Genomic DNA, 19,091 nt, shown 5'->3' on the forward strand with positions numbered 1-19,091 from the left:
TGACATAACTCGCTAGATTTTTAAACTGATGATGTACTCTGGATTTCGCTATTGTATAGAAGACAAATATGAAATGACTTAAATACTCTTCACCAAATATTATTAAGAGATCGAAAAGAAAAAAATAAATAAAGATCTTTAGGATAAATTATTTTTGGTTGGGATCCATAGACTAATGAAAAGTGTACTCACATTCACACAAAATCTCGATTATGGTATCCATTTTTGTCCCTACTTGAAATCATGACACATTCCCCCAAATATAAAACTACCATAACGTGACAAAATGGAACTTGAACTCCTAATATTATTTAAATTAGGTAAGGATCCCTTGACTCCTAAGAATGACTCATGTGAAAAAACACATGATCCAAATCTTTTAAATGTAAAATCCAATGGTTGAGATTTATCCTCGGGATAAGTATCTTTGAGATTTGTGTTATCAAGATACTTATAAATCTCAACCGTTGAAATTTGTGTTTAAAGGGTTGGGATCATGTGTTTTTTTCATGAGTCATTCTTAAGAGTCAAGGGATCCCAACCCTTTAAATTAATATGTTAAGCGATTCAAATCTAAGCAATAATTTCTTGGGACTTGAGCTCATCCCTAATATGCATCTAATTCTTGTCAGGTATCTAGGATCTATTGCACTTGTTCGTCGGTATAACAAGAAGGCAAAAATGAGGATAAGTGTGAGGTGGATTCAACACTCTCGCTAAAATCAATAGGATGACCATTCAGGGTCATATTTTAGAAGTCAAAGGAGAAGATGAAGAAGGGAGAAGATCCAAGAAAGAGAGACTCCTATACGAGGGAGGAAATGTGGCTCCCAAGTGAGGGAGGAGATGAGGAAAAATCCGCCCCTTCTTTGATGCCCTAAAGCTATCTCTTACAAATAAATAAATATTAAATTACTAAAATACCTTTATCTCAAATGACCCATAAAGTGGTAATTTTCTTAGATAAAATTGTCGAATTTGTGATTACGTGGGTCGTACAATCTCTTGATATCGAAACCTATCTCTTGCCCCCCCCTTGTGATTACGTGGGTCGTACAATCTCTTGATATCGAAACCTATCTCTTGCCCCCCCCTCCCCCCGATTATGCTTTTGCCTCCTCATGTGTGGTTAGTCCACGTGGCACGCACAAAGAGCAACTCATTTTTTACTATCAACAACACTTACACATCAAGCTTAGGTGGTTGAATTAAATGTAATAGACAATCTTTCAAAGCACTTGAGTACTTTTCACCCACCCATTATTTTAGTTCATTACATTTGGTTTATTCATGTGGCGACATTCGTCTCCAAGGTTTGCCTACAAATACACACTACAGAGATTGAAGGGAAGAGGCTAGCCCCTCAATCTTCCTAAGTACTTTTCATCTTCTTTTTCATTTATTTTTTTTATATCTGAGTACCAAGTTAATCGTTGAAGCATCACTGACAGGCATTACATTAGTGTTCAAGCTTGTCAAAGAAGAAGATCAAAATCTTATTACTTCGTTGAAGAAGAAGATTGGAATAAGATTATCTTACAATGAGAAGAAGATTGGAGTCCAACTATCTCACATGAGAGAAATGATCAACCTCATCAACTTATGACACACATCTCGAGGAAGAATATTTTTTTTATATTAAAGATAGCATAAAAAATCTCTAGAGTGAAAGTCCAAAAAAAACTCCACATCAATCATGTATACATAAGATCCTATGGTTGAGATAACAAACGTATCTCAAGAACATTTTACGAATCTATAAGATAAATCTCAACTGTTGGACCTCACATATGCACGGTTGAGATTGTGTGTGACCATATGAGTTCACTTTCATTAGTATATGGATCCCAACCCAATTATTTTAATCTATTTAGTCTTATCTATAATGCAGTCTTAAACTTCTTCTAACAAACCCTTGATTTTTCAAAGTAGAAACCCATCATCTTCCACTTTTCCAAAATCTTATTTTTGTCTTGATGTTTGAAGGTCGAATGGAGTCCTCAAAGTAAGGTTGAAGAAGTCTGATTTTGGGGAGAAAAATCAATTTGATTTTTGAGATTAAAGACGAGGACATTTAAGTCATTTTATATTAGTCTCGAAAGATCGAGGTCAAGGGGCATATCCTCAGTTTGAAAATACAGGGGTATCTCAGGTATTCACAAAAACATTAGAGGGGTATGCCGTCTGCCGAAACTACCGAATACTTTTTGCAAGTCTTCGAATCAGTGAGAGACCAAGGAGCTTCGAATCTCTGTGAGCTCGTAAACCCTAGAAACAATGGCGAAGCTCGTGATCTTCCTAACCTTGATGTCATTGCTTCCGATTCTCTGCAGATCTTTCTCTCCAGAAAACCCTACAGATCGGAAAATCCTAGTTTTACTAGACGATCCTGCGATCAAGTCCTCCCACTCGATCTTCTTCAAATCTTTGCAATCTCGTGGATTCGAACTCGATTTCAAGCTTGCTGACGATCCAAAGATCACTCTACAGAGATATGGACAATACTTATACGACGCCTTGATCTTGTTCTCTCCGTCGATTAAGAGTAAGTTTTCAATCTTATTTTCTATTCAATGATGCATTGTTTTAGGTTTTATACAATTATAGGTTTTTTTTTTTTTTTTTTGAAAATTTAGCATTTGGAGGCTCATTGGATTTGGCTGGTGGACTGGAAATTTAGGTTTTGTTACTTTTCTTGAAAATTTAGCATTTGGAGGATAGTTGGACTTGACTGGTGTTCTGGAAATTTAGGTTTTGTTATTTTTCTTGAAAATTTAGAATTTGGAGGATAGTTGGACTTGGCTGGTGTTCTGGAAGTTTAGGATTTTTTATAATTATAGGTTTTGCTATTTTTCTTGAAAATTTAGAATTTGGAGGATCATTGGACTTAGCTGGTGTTCTGGAATTTGTTGATTCCGGACATGATTTGATTGTTGCGGCTGATTCTTCTGCATCTGATTTGATTCGGGACATTGCTACGGAATGTGGTGTTGATTTTGATGAGGTCAGTGTGAAAATTGATTTTGTATAATTTTCTTAGATACCTCCCCTTTAAAATCATATCATTTTTCTGTTGTAATCCCAAATTATTGTTGTTTATTTCCTATGGTATAGGGATCTGGGGCGGTTGTGATTGATCATACCAGCTATGCTGTCTCGAGGACTGAAGGGGATCACACTTTGATCGCTAGTGATGATTTCATTCAATCTGATGTGATTTTGGGGAGCGAGAAGATCAAGGCAAGTTCATCTTTTTAGTAGTTGCTAGAAGAAGAATGCGATAGACTAGAATGAACATAGTTCTTTTGCCATAAATTTGTACCCTTGAAGTGTGTTTGGACTACTGGTTTTGTTTTTAAGGATTATTAAGAAGTTTTTGTGAACTTGGCGAAGTTACTCCATTAAGAATCATGGTTTCAAAACTCGGTTTGATGTCTCTTGTCTCTCGTCTCGTCCACAGATGAGACCGAATTGTCTTGGATGAGATAAACTATTTAACTCAGTTTAATGATTTATTCATATATATATATGTGAAAATAAGTATAAATATTTTTATAAAGTAAGGTAGATTAGAAGTTGTTTGCTCATAAATCATGTTTTATTTATATAATAAATATTTAAATTCTAAAAATAATAATTATTTTAATCAAAATATACAAAATCCTGGTTGACTCGACCGAGATTTTCAAAATATTATTCGAGTCATCTTGTTCATCTCGTTAGATGGTGTGAAGTCTGAGCCGCCGTGTAAATCCTTCTCGTTGCTGAATGATACAGAGATGACTTGGGCGAGTCATCTCAGTCTTAGATGAGATTTAAAACCATGCTAAGAATCTCTATCTTTCACGAAAACCTTGTGAAGTTATTGGAAAAACGATCTTTGTGGACTTTCCAAGCGGCCCTTATAAAATAACTTTTCAGCTTTTAAGTATGATCGATAATATTAATTGAAACAATGATCCGATTTCCTGATTAATTTGTTAATGACGTGAAACAGGCTCCCATACTCTTCAAAGGGATTGGTCATTCATTAAATGCTGCTAATAGCTTGGTAAGGTGTCCTCGTGAATCTATCCATGGTTTGATCCAATGAATTGGTTAATTACAGCAACTTCTAGTTATTCCTTGGTTTCACAATACTTTGCATCTCTTTTTTCGTGAACTTATGCCTTAATGTTGCAGGTTTTGAAAGCTCTCTCCGCCTCCGCTTCAGCATATTCTGCTAATCCAGAAACAACGTTGTCAAGTCCTCCATCGCTCACAGGGTCTTCAATCTCTTTAGTTTCAGTTGTCCAGGTAATTTTATCATCATCTCTCTCTCTCTCTCACGCACACACACTTTTTTTGATTTCGGCTTAAACAGTACTCCTATGTTAATGCTTTTATGTGTTCACCTTGGTTTCCACTGTTTGCTATTTTTTGGTATCTGCTTGTTTGGGTAGATGAAAATAATTTCTCGTGGGGATGTTTGATCATTCGTTTTCTTAGTGGCAAACACATACATTTGCCATATCTAACCCTTTTGTGATGTCAAGTGTGACCTTGTGATGCATCTGTTTTACCAAACATGAAATGGTGCACTATTATTGTATCTTTTGATTTTCTATAGGCATGAGATAATTTTGTATGAGAGCAAAACGAAACAGTGAGTAAATACTGCTGTTGATGTTCAAGGGTCATTGATGTACACTATCTTTGGTCCAAAGGGATGACACGGCCATTGCTACTTCTCTGAGTATGACCATACATTATGCTGCAATTTAGACATACATCTCTAACATTATAAAATATTGAATATGTTTGCAATCCTTCAAGCACCACCGATGCATCTGAGCCTAAGTAGTGGAGTTCCATGAGTTTTTCCTCCCACAATCAAAGCGAGTCTGGGAAACTTTTATGAGGGCGTTGTCATCATTTGGAACATTTGATGCCAAAAGGAAATCTACACACCTCACCCATCGAAAGCTACTGTGTATCCTGGTTGTCTTTAGAGAGTTGCTTTGGATTCAAAGGGTTTTGGAGTAACGAAAACCAAGAAAAAGTGTAGGGATTGCAAGTGTGCAACTGTAGTAGTGTCTCGCAAAGAGAGGATGGGTAGGTCAAAATTAATGGTCAAGAAATACCCTGAAGTGAGCATTTTCGTTACCCTGGTTTCTATTATCCACGAGGATGGGGAGATTGAGGAAGGTGTTGTATGTAGAATTCGATACATGGTTAAAGAGATGGTTTGTTACTACCTTATAGCAAATAAAAAAAAGATGGTTTGCTACTGGAGTGGTATGTGATTGATGCATCCAATCAAATTGAAAGACAAAATTTTATAAGACAACAAACCGACTATGCTCTATGGGGTTGGATACAGGCAATCAAGAAATATTATGTTCATCGATGAGCATAAGGAAGATTAGGGTACTCAGAATGATGAACGGAAATACTAAGAAAGATAACATTAGAAACGAATGCTTTCGTGGAAATGTAGTAGTATCCCCAAAATGTGATTAACTATCAGAAAATCGATTGATATTTTTGGTTACGTGGAATGAAGACCATTAGAACTTTAGAAGGAACATACAAATCAAAGGTTCTAAAAGTGCAATGGGAAGATAGGAAATGATATGATTTGAGGTAGCGACCAGTGAGAGCTGATATGAACACAGTTGAATTAACTGGAATATGGATTTAGGCACATTTGAATGGACAAACATGATTCATTCAACCGACCCATGCGGTTTTGATGATATGGTGGTGACGATGACAACGACAATGATGATGGTGAATGCCTTTGAAACATTGAAAGCTTGTAATTGTATTGAAGATGGATAATATTGAACTTACTTAAGAAAAATGGTCCCAGAAGAGAAACTTGAGTGAGATGACAAGTTAACATATTTAAATTTGTTTTCTTTGGTTCAATTATATTACTAAGGGAGACCTATCATCATTATCTCATGTCTTGGCAGAGTAGAATTGCTATTTCCATCTTACTCCTGAGCTTTGTTAACACTGCCCTGAACAAGGTGATTACTGATTAGTACTTGCGCTCTATAAATAAATTTGTTTAATAGACTCATTGCTAGGCCCATTTTTGTGAACCACACTTCTTCTGTAGAGCATTCTGAAATTCAGACCCCCTAAAAGAAGATAAGTGTGATACACACTTATCCAAAAAATAAAGACAAGTGTGAAACGTGGGGAGAAAGAGATAGGATGTGTTTGAGGGGGATCAGTAGTTATCCTTCTCCTCTCATGGATGTTGTGAAGCATCTGAGGTAATTCTCTCAACTTATGCTAGCATTGTGTTGACACAGTTTGTAGTGGTGCTAATGAACTTGATGATTAATTGGTGAGAAGCTGAGTTCTCTTCCTTAACCTTCCTGTGTTTTTTCCTGTTTGTTTTAATTTTTTTTTTCTTTTAATTGAGAAAACTGAAGCATCCTTTTATTCCCACTTGTATAAAGTGGTTATTTTAAATATTTTATTTCCACGAAATTTTGTGTGTGCATCTTTTACCTTTATAGTGGAAGGGAAGAAACACAGGCATTGTGTCAACACAACACGGGCATTGTGTTGACACAGTTTGTAGTGGTGCTAATGAACTTGATGATTAATTGGTGAGAGGCTGAGTTCTCTTCCTTAAACTTCCTGTTTGTTGTGATTTTGTTTTTCTTTTAATAAAGAAAACTGAAGCATCCTTTTATTCACACTTGTATAAAGTGGTTATTTTAAATATTTTCTTTCCATGAAATGTTGTGTGCATCTTTTACGTTTATAGTGGAAAGGAAGACATGGGCAAGTGGGCAACAATGCTGCTTGTTCCTTTTATACCTTTAATTGGCAAATGAATACATTTTTGGTCTCCATATACCTAGTCTTGGTTCTGTTGATAACATTTCTTTTCAATTGCAGGCAAGAAATAATGCTCGTGTATTGATCTCTGGCTCATTAGATTTGTTTAGCAATCGGTATGTAGTATTTATAGTCATCTCTGTTTTCCTCTAGCACATACTCATTTCTAATTATAGACGTCATTCTGTAATTCAGATTATTTAGATCAGGTGTGCAGCAGGCTGGAAGCCCAATTAAGTAAGTGAACCTTTGATATTATCTTCTATCTGTTTATATTTATTTGCATTCTTCTTGGTTTACTGAAGCTGTCCTGATTTTATTTTCGTGGAACTATATGACATGAATGACCTCACTCACTCCTTAGTACTATTTGGGTTCTACTATTGATGCCTTTATAGACTATGAGATTTATAGCCACCATGAGTAGGATGTGAAAAATGTGTATCGTTGCTAGGTATAAATATGAGATATTGCTACCGTCAATTTGGCATCTCTAGAGGTATTATCATAATATATATAAGGGAAGTGTTCGGAGGCCCTAAAGAGAGCCAAGCATTGTGCCAAACATATTTCAAAATAGCGGTTAGAAGTTTCGGAATAGGCTGATTTTTTGTGAGGATGATCTCTAGGGTGAAGAGATCATCCTCACCAAAAATCAGCTTATTCCGAAACTTCTCACCCTATTTACAAGTTGAAGGATCGTGGACTGTTCAATTTTTGTAAACCACTTTTGATGGGGTTAGAAGTTTTGGAATGGGCTGATTTTTTGTGAGGATGATCTCCTCATCATAGACCATTCCGAAACTTCTAACCCATACATTGAAAAAATGTTTGGCACAATATTTGGTTCTCTTTAGGGCCTCCGAATGCCAGCCTATATATAAACATGCATAGTAGAGTACAAAACACTCATACAAAAACATGCAATTCCAACTTCTAAAATACAAAACCCAAGGGTCATGATTTGTTTTTGATAAATACAAGGGTCAAGATTTGCTCTAGAGATAGATATTATATTTTTTCCCAACTGCTGGATTTCGTGTCCTAAAGGTTGGAATTGCATCCCTGTTTGTACTCCCAAGTCCCAACCTCTGGGGTCCATGTGAATAACATTTTAGACCATCCAACCATATGGTAAAATATCCATGCCTTGAAGACTATCCCCACAAAGTTTTAATTTAATCTGACATACTTTACTCAAACATGACTTGAATTAGAGTTAGTTAAAATGTATGTTTTTTTATGACTAGGATCTTTATGTTGAGGACTCAGTGCACTGTTGGATCATCCATCCAAAATGTTGTCCATATGGAGCCCAAAGTTTCACATTTTGAGATCTACTCTTTGTCCAAGTGTCAAGAAGAGGACGGGTATTATCACCCTTTGTTAAAATGAAAATGTTCCATCTCTTCCGGTGGTAACATAACAATAAAAACATGTCATTAATAGGGGAAAAATGCAAATGTCAGCACGTGGAAGGGCGTAGGTGTGACGTGGAACAGTTTACGGTCTACATGTTCCTTTGGGCCCCTTATCAGATGGACATTTTAGATTAACAATATTAGCCCTCCACGTGACAAGAAGAAAAGGGCCATCAGGAGACAATTTTTTGTGTGTGTAAAGAAGTATGGGTTCAAGGGGGCTTGAACCTAGGACGTGGGAACAACTTTCCACACATCTTACCAATCAGCTAAATGGCACTTATTAAAAAAGGGGCCATTCAGAGATGATGTTTTTATTTCCCTTGCAGAATTTTTTTTTTTCCTAAATCAATTGGACCTAACTAAAATATAAGTATATTATTGCATATATAGATTATGCATACTAAATTGATCAAAATACGGAACAATAGATAAACATGATTATCCACCTGTCCTATGACACAAGTCTGACATAACAGATGCTTTCTTTTAAAATGGATTCTAGTTGGTAAATGCATTAGGGCTGGGAGTTCAATCATCCATGTGAGCTTTTCACTGGTCTTTGCAACCTTTGTAATGCCTTGCCTTTTTGGGGCTGTCTTTGTTGGGTAATTTACTTACGCCAGGAATTGTTAGTTGGGTTTTCATTTTGGTGTTATTCTCAATGGATGATAGTGTCTTAAAATTAATCCACGATGATCTCTTGCTTTTGGCAATTGTGTTGATGGCTAAATAAAATTTAGGTGTGGCTCAGGCTTCATTTTTATTTTAGATCAAGTAGATTATTTCAGGTGGGTTTCTCTGATTAGTTCTTGGCCTTTTATCTTTCTTATGATGGCTGATTCACACTAGTGATTTTTTCAATCACAAAAGAGTAGTTTGTATTTTTTGTTGGCTGAAATTGTAACTGATATATTTCCAAGACTGATCATTTTTCATCACATTTGAAGAAACGGATTTACCTGATTTGTCTCTTTTAAGTTTACTCATGACTGTGTTTTTGTTAGTTGGGTTTTATCTTGGGGTTATTTTTCAAATAATGATATTGTCCTTATACTACATCCATGATGGTCTCTTTCTATTGGCGTTTGTGTTGATGTTCATTAAATAAACTGAAATTTAGGCATGTAGTTTAAGCTCAAGAGACAGACTCAGGCTTCATTTATTTGAAATCAAATTGATTGGCTCAGATAGGGTTCACTGATTAGTTCTTAGCCTCGTATCTTACTTTGTTGGCTCATTCTAGTGTTATTTTCATTCACGAGAAAGAACTTTGTATTTTGTTGTTGTTGTTTTTTTTTTGCTTTACTTAATTAATGCCTTTTTACCAACCATTTTTTTAATCTCAAGTCAAAGTTTGCTTTGAAAGGCTGAGGTTTAAGTAGTTTATGGCTCTCTTGCTAGTGAGGGGCCGGATATGGAACTTAGGCATGGGCACTTGAACTGGCTGTGATTTGCTGTTAATTCTGGGAAATCGATTTCGTAAGCAATTTCTTTATAGATTTTCCTACTAGCCACTTGTTCATAGGAACAATGCTTTAGTTCAGGTGGCTGGAAGTTTTACATGATGCATAGTCATCTCAAAATGGCTTTGGTGTAAGAGTTATGAGTATTGCATCTTCATCTTGGTTTGAGAGGCTGATACCATACCCATCTTTGTCAAATCAGAGCTTTGGAAAGAAATGAAATTAACTATCATTCATAAATTTCTCCTTAATAAATTATCTTAAACAATAAAAAAAAAAATTATCTATGACATTTACTGTTCTCCAGTTTCAGCATGTGAAGATAATCACTTCTAATTGATCAACTAACCTTATGAACATGATAATAAGTAGAATAAACCTTCAGTTATGATGTATTTTGCAAAATGAGTCCTAACCCTTCCCATCAGTTGGAGATGGACATCAACTTCCATTTCATTAAGTTTGGGCAATATATTTCATATCTTCTGTTCTGTTGTTAGGTGTCTAATGCACCTGGTTAATCCACCGATGATTATGCAATTCCTTTAATTTGTTTCAAATTATGAAACAACATGATGGAGAAATGTATAATTAAAGTGCCCCTAAAATTGTGAGGTTCTTCACATTTTAGCACTATAAAAGAACTAGCTGATTAATAGATTATTATCTTGCAATAACTCAATTTACGTGGGTTGTTTTCTTTGGAATAGTATTTGACATTTTTAATTGTAGACGTTTATGATCTTGTACAGTAAGTAATCCCCATCCCTAACCCCCCCGCCCCCGGTTTTATGTATAATTTGTGCTACTGTAAATCCACGAGAGGTTATTTGTACACTTTTTTTTGGTACCGAAAGTCCATGTGGAAGCATCTCCACAGTGCGGAGTGGCTCCTGAGATGGGACCCATTGGTGGGGTGGCCCATTTAGGTGTGACCTTGATTGGGGTGGCCCACGAGATGGGGCCCACCAAGGGGAAGGGGGTACTCTGGGATATGGGACGAAGGAACTAATCTCACTTTCTCATCAGTCATGGCTTTTGTGGAGTACTGGTTAATGTCCTGCATCAAATTTGTATCAAAGTAGGTCTCGTGATCGAGTCTCCTCCTCGGCTGGGTGAATGATGTGACATTGGGTGGGGTGGTTCATGAGGTGGGCCATGTGATAGGCATGGCCCACAAGGCGGGGTCCTGTCTGTTAGTGGGTTGGCCCATGAGGTGGGACCCTGTGACAGGGTTGACCCACGAGATGAGACCCACTAAGGGGGAGGACTTGACCGGGTAATCTAGCAATACGAGAAAGGAATTAATCTCACGCTCGTCATCAATCTGAACTTTTGTGGAGTACTAGTTGATGCCCTGCGTCTCCTGATTATTGAATTCTACAAAGGTTTTGTTTATATCAAGAAACTCATGTGAAATTTACTTTGTGATTGCAGATATGAGAAATCTGGTAATGAGCAATTCGTGACTGAAATTAGCAAATGGGTCTTCCATGAAAGAGGTCATCTCAAGGTGAGGCATCATATCATTTCAACCTGCTTCTCTCATTATATCTATCTTCAGTCCAGGAATAAAAGAAGAAGATATATACTGAGTTTGCCCACCAAACCATCTCTGTTTCAAATTTCTTCTTTGATTTATCCACTAGGATTGCAATCATGTTTTGTGTTCATTCATAGGCTACCAATGTCAAGCACAACAAAGTTGGGGAAACAGTTGAACCATCAATGTACAGGATAAATGATGACCTGGTAATTGACTCCAACCCATTTTGTTCTCAGGCCAAACACCTTCTACTAAATTATTAAAAAAAATGAAACAAAGAATAGAAAACTCTTTAGTAGCTGCTCTCTTACAACTGAAATCTGTTTGAAGGAATATTCCATTGAGATCTATGAGTGGTCTGGAACCAAGTGGGAACCATATGTGTCAGACGACGTTCAAGTCCAATTCTTCATGATGAGCCCCTATGTGTTGACAAACATGTCAACTGACCAGAAGGTATGTTCCTAGGTTTCCAAATTGACCTTGGCAGGAAATCTCAGTTTTTATTTTTATTTTTTATGAACTCTCTTGAAAAGCACCTGTTGTTGCAGGGCGTCTATTCTACATCATTCAAGGTTCCAGATGTTTATGGGGTCTTCCAATTCAAGGTTGAGTACCAGAGACTTGGATACACAAGTTTGTCTCTATCAAAGCAGGTATTTGTTTCATTTTTGTTTTTTGAAGTATGGGAATAGAAAATCATCATAGATGCGTGAACAAGCAAGAAGAGCTCAAAATTGCCCATAAGGGAGTCAGGCACGGATTAATCACATTTTGAGCTCACTTGCACTTTGTTTGTGTGTGGATTATGGAATAACAGATCATCAAACCTAATGGAATCAGAAAATATTTTTCACTATTTAATAATTTTCTTAAGATATTTCTTTGCTATCTCGTGTATTTTTTTACTCAAGATGTTGAAAATTTTGATTCACAGATTCCAGTCCGGCCCTTTAGACACAATGAATACGAAAGATTTATTACAACAGCTTTTCCCTATTACGGAGCCTCATTTTCTATGGTAAGCTCCTCCGTACCACCCTCTCATGGCTTCCAATTCTTTTTGATTATTTTTTAAATCTCTCTTCTGAACTTGGTGTTGGACTTGTTTATTGCAGATGGCAGGGTTGTTCATTTTCATAATCGTCTACCTTTACAACAAGTAGCTTTAGAACCATCTGATATGGGTTTTAGCTTTCTGTTGAGAACACGAGATTATTCATCTTAAAAGTTTTGACTGGAAGGTATGGATTGGCATCATATACAATTGTTTACATATGGTAGAATTTATTTAGAAATGATAATTCTAATGAGATTTACAAGGATGAAATATGGGCATTATTTGATCGGATCAAATGTCTTCGATCTCAGTCTCCATTTCCATTTCGTCTTCACTGCTCTTGTAGTTTTCATCCTCATCGTCGCTTTCTTCTTCTTGTTTACTTGTGGTGGCATCTCCCTTTGCATACTTGATGCAATACTCTGTTATAACGAATAAAGAAATATGACAAGTCATCCAATCTGGTATATTAAGATCTGAAAATAAATCCAATCCAACAAGATCGATATATTATGATAATTATGGGATTGAGGTTGGTAATTTTTTTGTGTGGCACCTCTGACTTTTTGTTCATAAACTTCATTGTCTTTCATCATAAATGCCGCGGCTTCACCATTCAATGGGTCAGACGGATTTGGATATAGCAAGAGTTGGGGAAGAAAGACTTCAAATATGTTCACAAGATCTGGCACCAAAAAAGGAAAATAAAAAAGATCAATGAAAAGAAAATCTGGTCCAAAATATGAAATTTACGTAGTTTGTCTAAAACAATTATCCCCAGGTGATTGCACCCTAACCCTAGTGGTGGGGAAATTTTTTTGCCCACAAAAAGGTCAATTAAGGAATTTCAAAGTCCCTGATTGACTAATCACACTTATCCATGTGTATTGAGGGCATATCCAATTTACAAAACTACCCTCATTAATGTGTGAGCTAATAATGTCTCCTAGGAGTGTTTTGTTTTTTATTATTATAAAGTGGGGGAGAATAATTTTGGTCTATGATGATGGGTTTTGATAATAATAACATGAATTAGATAGAGAGGAATGAGTTTACCAAACATAGGGCTCCATGTCTGATTAATTACGTCTAAGCAGACTGAACCAGACCTGTATAAGAAGAAAAGGAAATAGAAAAGAAATTGCTGAGAAGGGTATTTTGGTCATTTTATTAGTTCTGGAAAAATAAAATTGATGGGTAGTACTCACAGCTCGTCGATGTTGGGGTGGTAGATGCGGTTGACGAAACCAATTGAAGGAGATTTGTAAGGGTATGCGGCTGGTAGATTTACCCTCACTTTCCATACTCCCCCACTATACGGACCTGTATATGTTACAGAAATTTAAGGGCCAATTCACCAAAATGGTTGTATGAAGTTAAAAGAAGTGGTCCAGCGGCCATTTATGTTTTTAAATTACTTATCAAAAGAGTCTCATACCCATTGTGGTTTTTATCTACTTTCACCAAATAATACCAAAGTGTTATTTGGCATTTTATTTTACATTTTTATTCTTCTTCTAAACCTCAAATAAAGGTAAAGACAAATGATAATGACTCGAATATTTTCACTCCATCTGTACTAGGTCGACGTGGCAAGTACATAGAACCGTAGATAGTTTTTTCTTGTGTATCTTGAAGAAAAAGATTTATGATTTTGTGCATTGGCCGTGTCCATCAAGTACGGACTGAATGAAAATTTTCGAGTCAGAGCATTGCAACACTAAAGGTAAATTCAACTAAACCGTTCCCTTTTTAAAAAAATCAGTTCATTTTAAAAATATAAAAACATAGAAAAGTATTAAGGTAAATTAAATTTAATACCCGTAAATAGAAAAACACTTTCTTTACCAATTTAATAAGATTTCAAATCTTACTAAACACTATTTATCCTACATGGATTATCTTATTGGTAATCTAACAAAACAACCTTCTAGATTTCATGGAATAATGTGATGCTCGCATCATAGAATCATAGATCATTTACCTCGTGATACATAAAAAAAGATTTATGTTTTACATATCCCGAGGCAAATCATTTATGATTATATGATGGGGGCGTATGTGAGGGGAGGGGGAGGGAGAGGGGGAGGGGGGAGGAAATAAAATTCAATGGTTTTTTGTTTTTTTTTGTGTGGACGGTTGACCCATTGATTTTGGCAAAATACTCCACGGTTTTCTTACAAATAAAGATTACTTGTGATAATCTATTTTAATAATAATCAAAATCATCAAAAACTTCCCATTTCGATCATAAGTCGTGGGCTGGTGGAATTAGTTTCTTGTTCTATTCTTTAGAGAGCTGCTCTTGGCACCCAAACTTTTACTTGTTACACCCCAATTTCTTAATTTATTTTTCTCACTCCAATTAAAGATTAATTGATTCAAATTATAATCTCAACATTACAAAACACTGTTGTTGTTGTAGTTGTTTACAATTATGATTAGGCTGACATAAATCCTAAACCCAAAAAAATAGAAATTTAGAAAAGACAAAAAAAAAAAAAGAAAGAGTGAGTTTCTATTTGCACTCCAACTTCTACTTATTCTCAATCATTCAGTTATTTTTCTTTATGTTTAATTGGAGTGTAATAAGTAAAAGTCGGGGTGCCAATAGAAACTCTCATGAAATTAAATTTAACAAATAAATCGGAGAAAATTTGATGAAATTAGAGAAAAGAGTACTTACTGTTGGCAGGACCATTGAACTCAACAAAAAATTCACTCACAGAATCATCAATGGTCTCCACTTTATAATCACTCATCATCCTATCAATATAAATTCATTTAAATATTTGATGGAAAAAAAAAGAAAGATAAAATTTGAATTAATAAATAAGAAAAATTGAAGAACACAAATACACAAAAAAAAAAATTTACAGTTTCATGACGTCCATATCTCTTCGCTTGCTTGGAGAAGACATTTTCAATCCTTTTTCTTCAAAGTTCAACACGAATTTTTTAGCTTTCTAGCTCAGATTTCTATGTCAACCTGACTTCAAAATCGCTTTTCTACAACATAATGGATTATTGAGAGAGGGATTTTGAAATTTAAAATGTTAGAAGAACTTAAAAAGTTTTGAAATTAATGAAAAAAATAATCAATATTTCATCTTTAATAAACTAAAACATAATGTTTGAAAACGAAAATCTCAGCTAAAAGTAAAGTTTTACCTTCAAATTTCGAGGATCAACGCTGGATCGACAGGAATCAACAAAACAAGAACATAAAAGTTGAAGATTTTGGGAATTTTATAGAAAAATGATTGGTTTTGTAAAAAAAAAAAAACCTAATTTGACGCAGAAGAAAGGGAGGGAAGGAAGGAAGGTGGAAGAAGAAACGTAAGAGCAGATTAGATCAGTTGGTTTTAAGAAGAAAAGAATTATGTGGGAAAGAAGGAATGAAATGAAATAATATCTGAAATTACGAAAATCTCCCTCTTCTTAGAAAGACCAAGCAAAATAATAATAAAAAAATGTTTCTTAATTACCTGAACTGACCAATATACCCATTTACATAAGTGGAAATTACAAAAAAATGAAAAAAAAAAAAAAAAAAAAAAGAGAGAGTTAATACCTGTTTTTTTTATAATTACCATTGGCACCCCAACTTTTATTTATTACACCAATTTCTTAAATTATTTATAACTCCTTAATAAACGATTAAAACACACCATTCACACAATACAAAAGTTTGGTTCAAGTTATTATTTCAACATTATAAAGCGTTTTAACATATTGAAACAAAATAAAGATCTAGGGATCTAGAATACTGTCTCATTCCTATGGCATATGTGTTGAAATAAATTGGATAAAAAGGGAGAAAATATCATTCTGAGGCACGTAATAATCTATATTGTCTTATAGAAAATAGACGTCCCCACTTCGATTAAAATTGATGATGCAGACAATAAAGTCTAGTTTTGTCAAAATTATATATTTTCTCAAAGTTTGCACTGTCTTTGAGAAAATTTGTTACACAAAATCTCGAATACACGAATGTTTCATTTGTAAAAAAACAAAAAAGATTTTAAAAGAGAAATTTAGAAAGAGAAACATTAAACTTTTTATGAATTTTTTTATATATAGAATTGATCTCTATATATAGAGAAAATTTTCAAAAGTCATATCTATTCGAAAATGGATAAAGGAACTTAATAGGTATGAAATCCATTGAAACCACTAGGCATCTATTCTGATCAGATCTGAGAACCCATTAGACAGCTCGTGGATCCATTTGGCACCCTTTAGGTCGGTTTAGAGCCTATCCAAAGTTGGACGGCCCCCTCTTTTAATTTCTCTCTCTTTTTCTCTCTTTCTTGACTCGGTCAAGGGGTATGTTAATTTACAATTAGCATGGGGCCCATATAAAATCTTAAATTTAACGTACCCCTTGACCTTGGTTTTTTTTATATATACTAATGCAAATGACCTCATCATCAACCTTTAGCTAATTTTTTTTTTTCTTCCCAAAACTAGTCAACTTTGATTTCTTAGCTATGGTGTATTATTTCTAATCTATTAAAGCTCATGTACAATCTGTTGTTTTCAACTAGGTCTTAATCCCTTGAAGAGATTCTTTATCTATTTCTCCAAAAATCTTGTATTGTTTTTGAGGTTTGAACTGATACATAACTAAGTGGTTGAAGGTAAATTGTTTTTGGGAAGAACTTTTTTTTTTTTTTTTTAATACTAAAAGTTGAACATGAGAGTCTACAAGTATATTTAATTAATATATTTAAAAAGACCAAGGTCATGGGTCATGCCATCAATGTTAGATGATAGATCATAAGTGAAGCTAGCATGACTTCTTTAGTAAGATTTCAAATGTTAATAATGGTCGTGGAGCTCATGTGGACCGACTGTCATGTTGGAAAAATAATTCTTCAACCCTCTAGAGTTCACGGCATAGACCGTTTAGATTTATAAAAAAAATGAACATTTTAAGACTTATCCAAAGCTGAAAATGGACATTTCTAGGGACCCCAAATTTAAAATTAAAATCTAACTGTGAAAATATTTAGGTATTCCCAATTTATTTATTTATTTATTTATTATTTTTAAATACATTTCTAAGGATTCCCTTTTATAATGAGGGTTCTTTTCCCATTTCAGTTTGTTTCCTTGGATCACCAGAGAATCACATTTTTCCATAGATTTCTCACTTGTGTTCATTTTGTATTTTGTAGATTAATTTTCCCCATAATTTAAAATGGTGTCTAATTGTCCTTAGGCTTGAAACTTTCGCAATCGCAAATGTGTGTCACAAATGAAAGTTGGGGTGGTTGTAGATGTAAATGATTGTGGGACTTGGGATCTATTGTAAATGTAAGTGATGGGGAATCATCCATAGAAATTAAATGGAGTCCAATGGCATCTTTGTTTCTTGAAAAGTAATTAGGTTTAAGTTAATTTCCTTGAAACATGCTTAATTTTTGGACTTAGAGAACTTCTTTTTATCAGATTTGAAGGCATTTTAAGTTATTTAATTTGAGTTATTTGAGTCAACTTGTTAGACGATTTGTTTTGAAAATTTTGTACAATTCAATTATAATATTACTTGATATCAACTTTTCATATGGTTAATAATATTAAAAAGGAATTATTTTTAACGATTATAATTGATTTAGGGATTATAATTCAATTTACAATTGGATCATCCAAGATTGTTTTATTGTAAGATGTAAGACTATTTTAATTAAAATAATTAAAAATTAATTAATGTGAATTTAAGTAAATAATAAAAAGACTTTCAAAATAACTTAATTAGATAATGAAAGTATTTGAGATGAACTGAATACCCAGATCATTAGATCTCAGGTTTCAACCCTTATTAAATAAAAATTGTACATGTAGTTACGTAATCACCCTAACTACGATATCAAATTGATTTAGTGCATCTATATACACCTTAATACATTGCGTTGTAACGAATTTCATGATCTTTATCTAACTACACACTAAGATAATGATTTGATGCTTCTTGATACATCTTAATAATGTACAACCTTATCTAATAATCTAACATATAATAACCATTGTTATCTCATTAACTAATATATCTTCCGTAGTATTTTGTTTTCCTTTCTTGCATTAATTGATTGGTGTGGGGCTAAAAAAAAATTAATCCCTAACTTAAACTTGTCAATTCGAGATGCCTATCATTTGAGAATGAGTTGTGTTGGAGTGATTACGTTTCACACTGCATTGTTGTGGAGGTGTGCACAGACTCATAGATGCTTTTCACTTATATCTCGAGGAAAACATCTATGGTTCCGTGCCCACCTTCACGTCAACACAATATGAAATACAGTGTAACGCAGTCACTCCAAATATTTTCCTTTGAGTATATCGTCATGTATGTCTTGGCACTTAATCTCAAGTCACACGCGTAGAAGTTACAACGATTATCAAAAGATTTGTGCTGGAGTGACCTCAACATTGTATCTCATATAGTACATCCTGACGTGATAAATGCTTTTTCACTTGTATCTCGATGAAAGCATCTATGATTTCTATATACTTTCACGTCAGGATGTGCGATGTGAGATACAAGGTCACTTCAAATTATTATTATAAAAAATCTTAGTAACTATTGTCGGACATAAATTACCATTGACCTAAAGAGAAAAAAATACTCTCAAGAATCACAAAAACTATGGAAATAGAAGAAATCAATGGAAAATCTAAAAACGTTTAAGGAAAAGCTTTAGATGTCCTAGAAAATTTTCTAAAATGCTTGCAAATTCTATAGA

The 19,091-nt window shown here is 34.5% G+C and overlaps 2 protein-coding genes across 2 annotated transcripts; one reads left to right on the plus strand and one right to left on the minus strand.

Annotated features, from left to right (window-relative positions):
- Nucleotides 1-1,460: 1,460 nt before the first annotated feature.
- On the plus strand, nt 1,461-12,635 carry DGL1 (dolichyl-diphosphooligosaccharide-protein glycosyltransferase 48kDa subunit family protein). Its single transcript, XM_086441379.1, has 13 exons — nt 1,461-2,545; nt 2,868-3,004; nt 3,115-3,240; nt 3,998-4,051; nt 4,183-4,296; nt 6,907-6,962; nt 7,042-7,083; nt 11,171-11,246; nt 11,414-11,485; nt 11,610-11,735; nt 11,831-11,935; nt 12,217-12,300; nt 12,398-12,635. The coding sequence occupies exons 1-13, from the start codon at nt 2,278-2,280 to the stop codon at nt 12,443-12,445; spliced, it is 1,308 nt and encodes a 435-aa protein (XP_086297505.1). The 5' UTR covers nt 1,461-2,277; the 3' UTR covers nt 12,446-12,635.
- Nucleotides 12,397-15,703, minus strand: LOC147405161 (ubiquitin-conjugating enzyme E2 4-like). Its single transcript, XM_086441380.1, has 7 exons — nt 15,511-15,703; nt 15,217-15,348; nt 15,026-15,105; nt 13,548-13,662; nt 13,396-13,448; nt 12,896-13,024; nt 12,397-12,761 (listed from the first exon to the last, which is right to left on the minus strand). The coding sequence occupies exons 2-7, from the start codon at nt 15,258-15,260 to the stop codon at nt 12,631-12,633; spliced, it is 552 nt and encodes a 183-aa protein (XP_086297506.1). The 5' UTR covers nt 15,261-15,348; nt 15,511-15,703; the 3' UTR covers nt 12,397-12,630.
- Between the last annotated feature and the right edge of the window lie 3,388 nt (nt 15,704-19,091).

This window comes from Akebia trifoliata, chromosome 4 (genome assembly GCF_017979445.1).
Source record: "Akebia trifoliata isolate Shusen 1 chromosome 4, ASM1797944v1, whole genome shotgun sequence".
In the NCBI taxonomy this organism is placed as follows: domain Eukaryota; kingdom Viridiplantae; phylum Streptophyta; class Magnoliopsida; order Ranunculales; family Lardizabalaceae; genus Akebia; species Akebia trifoliata.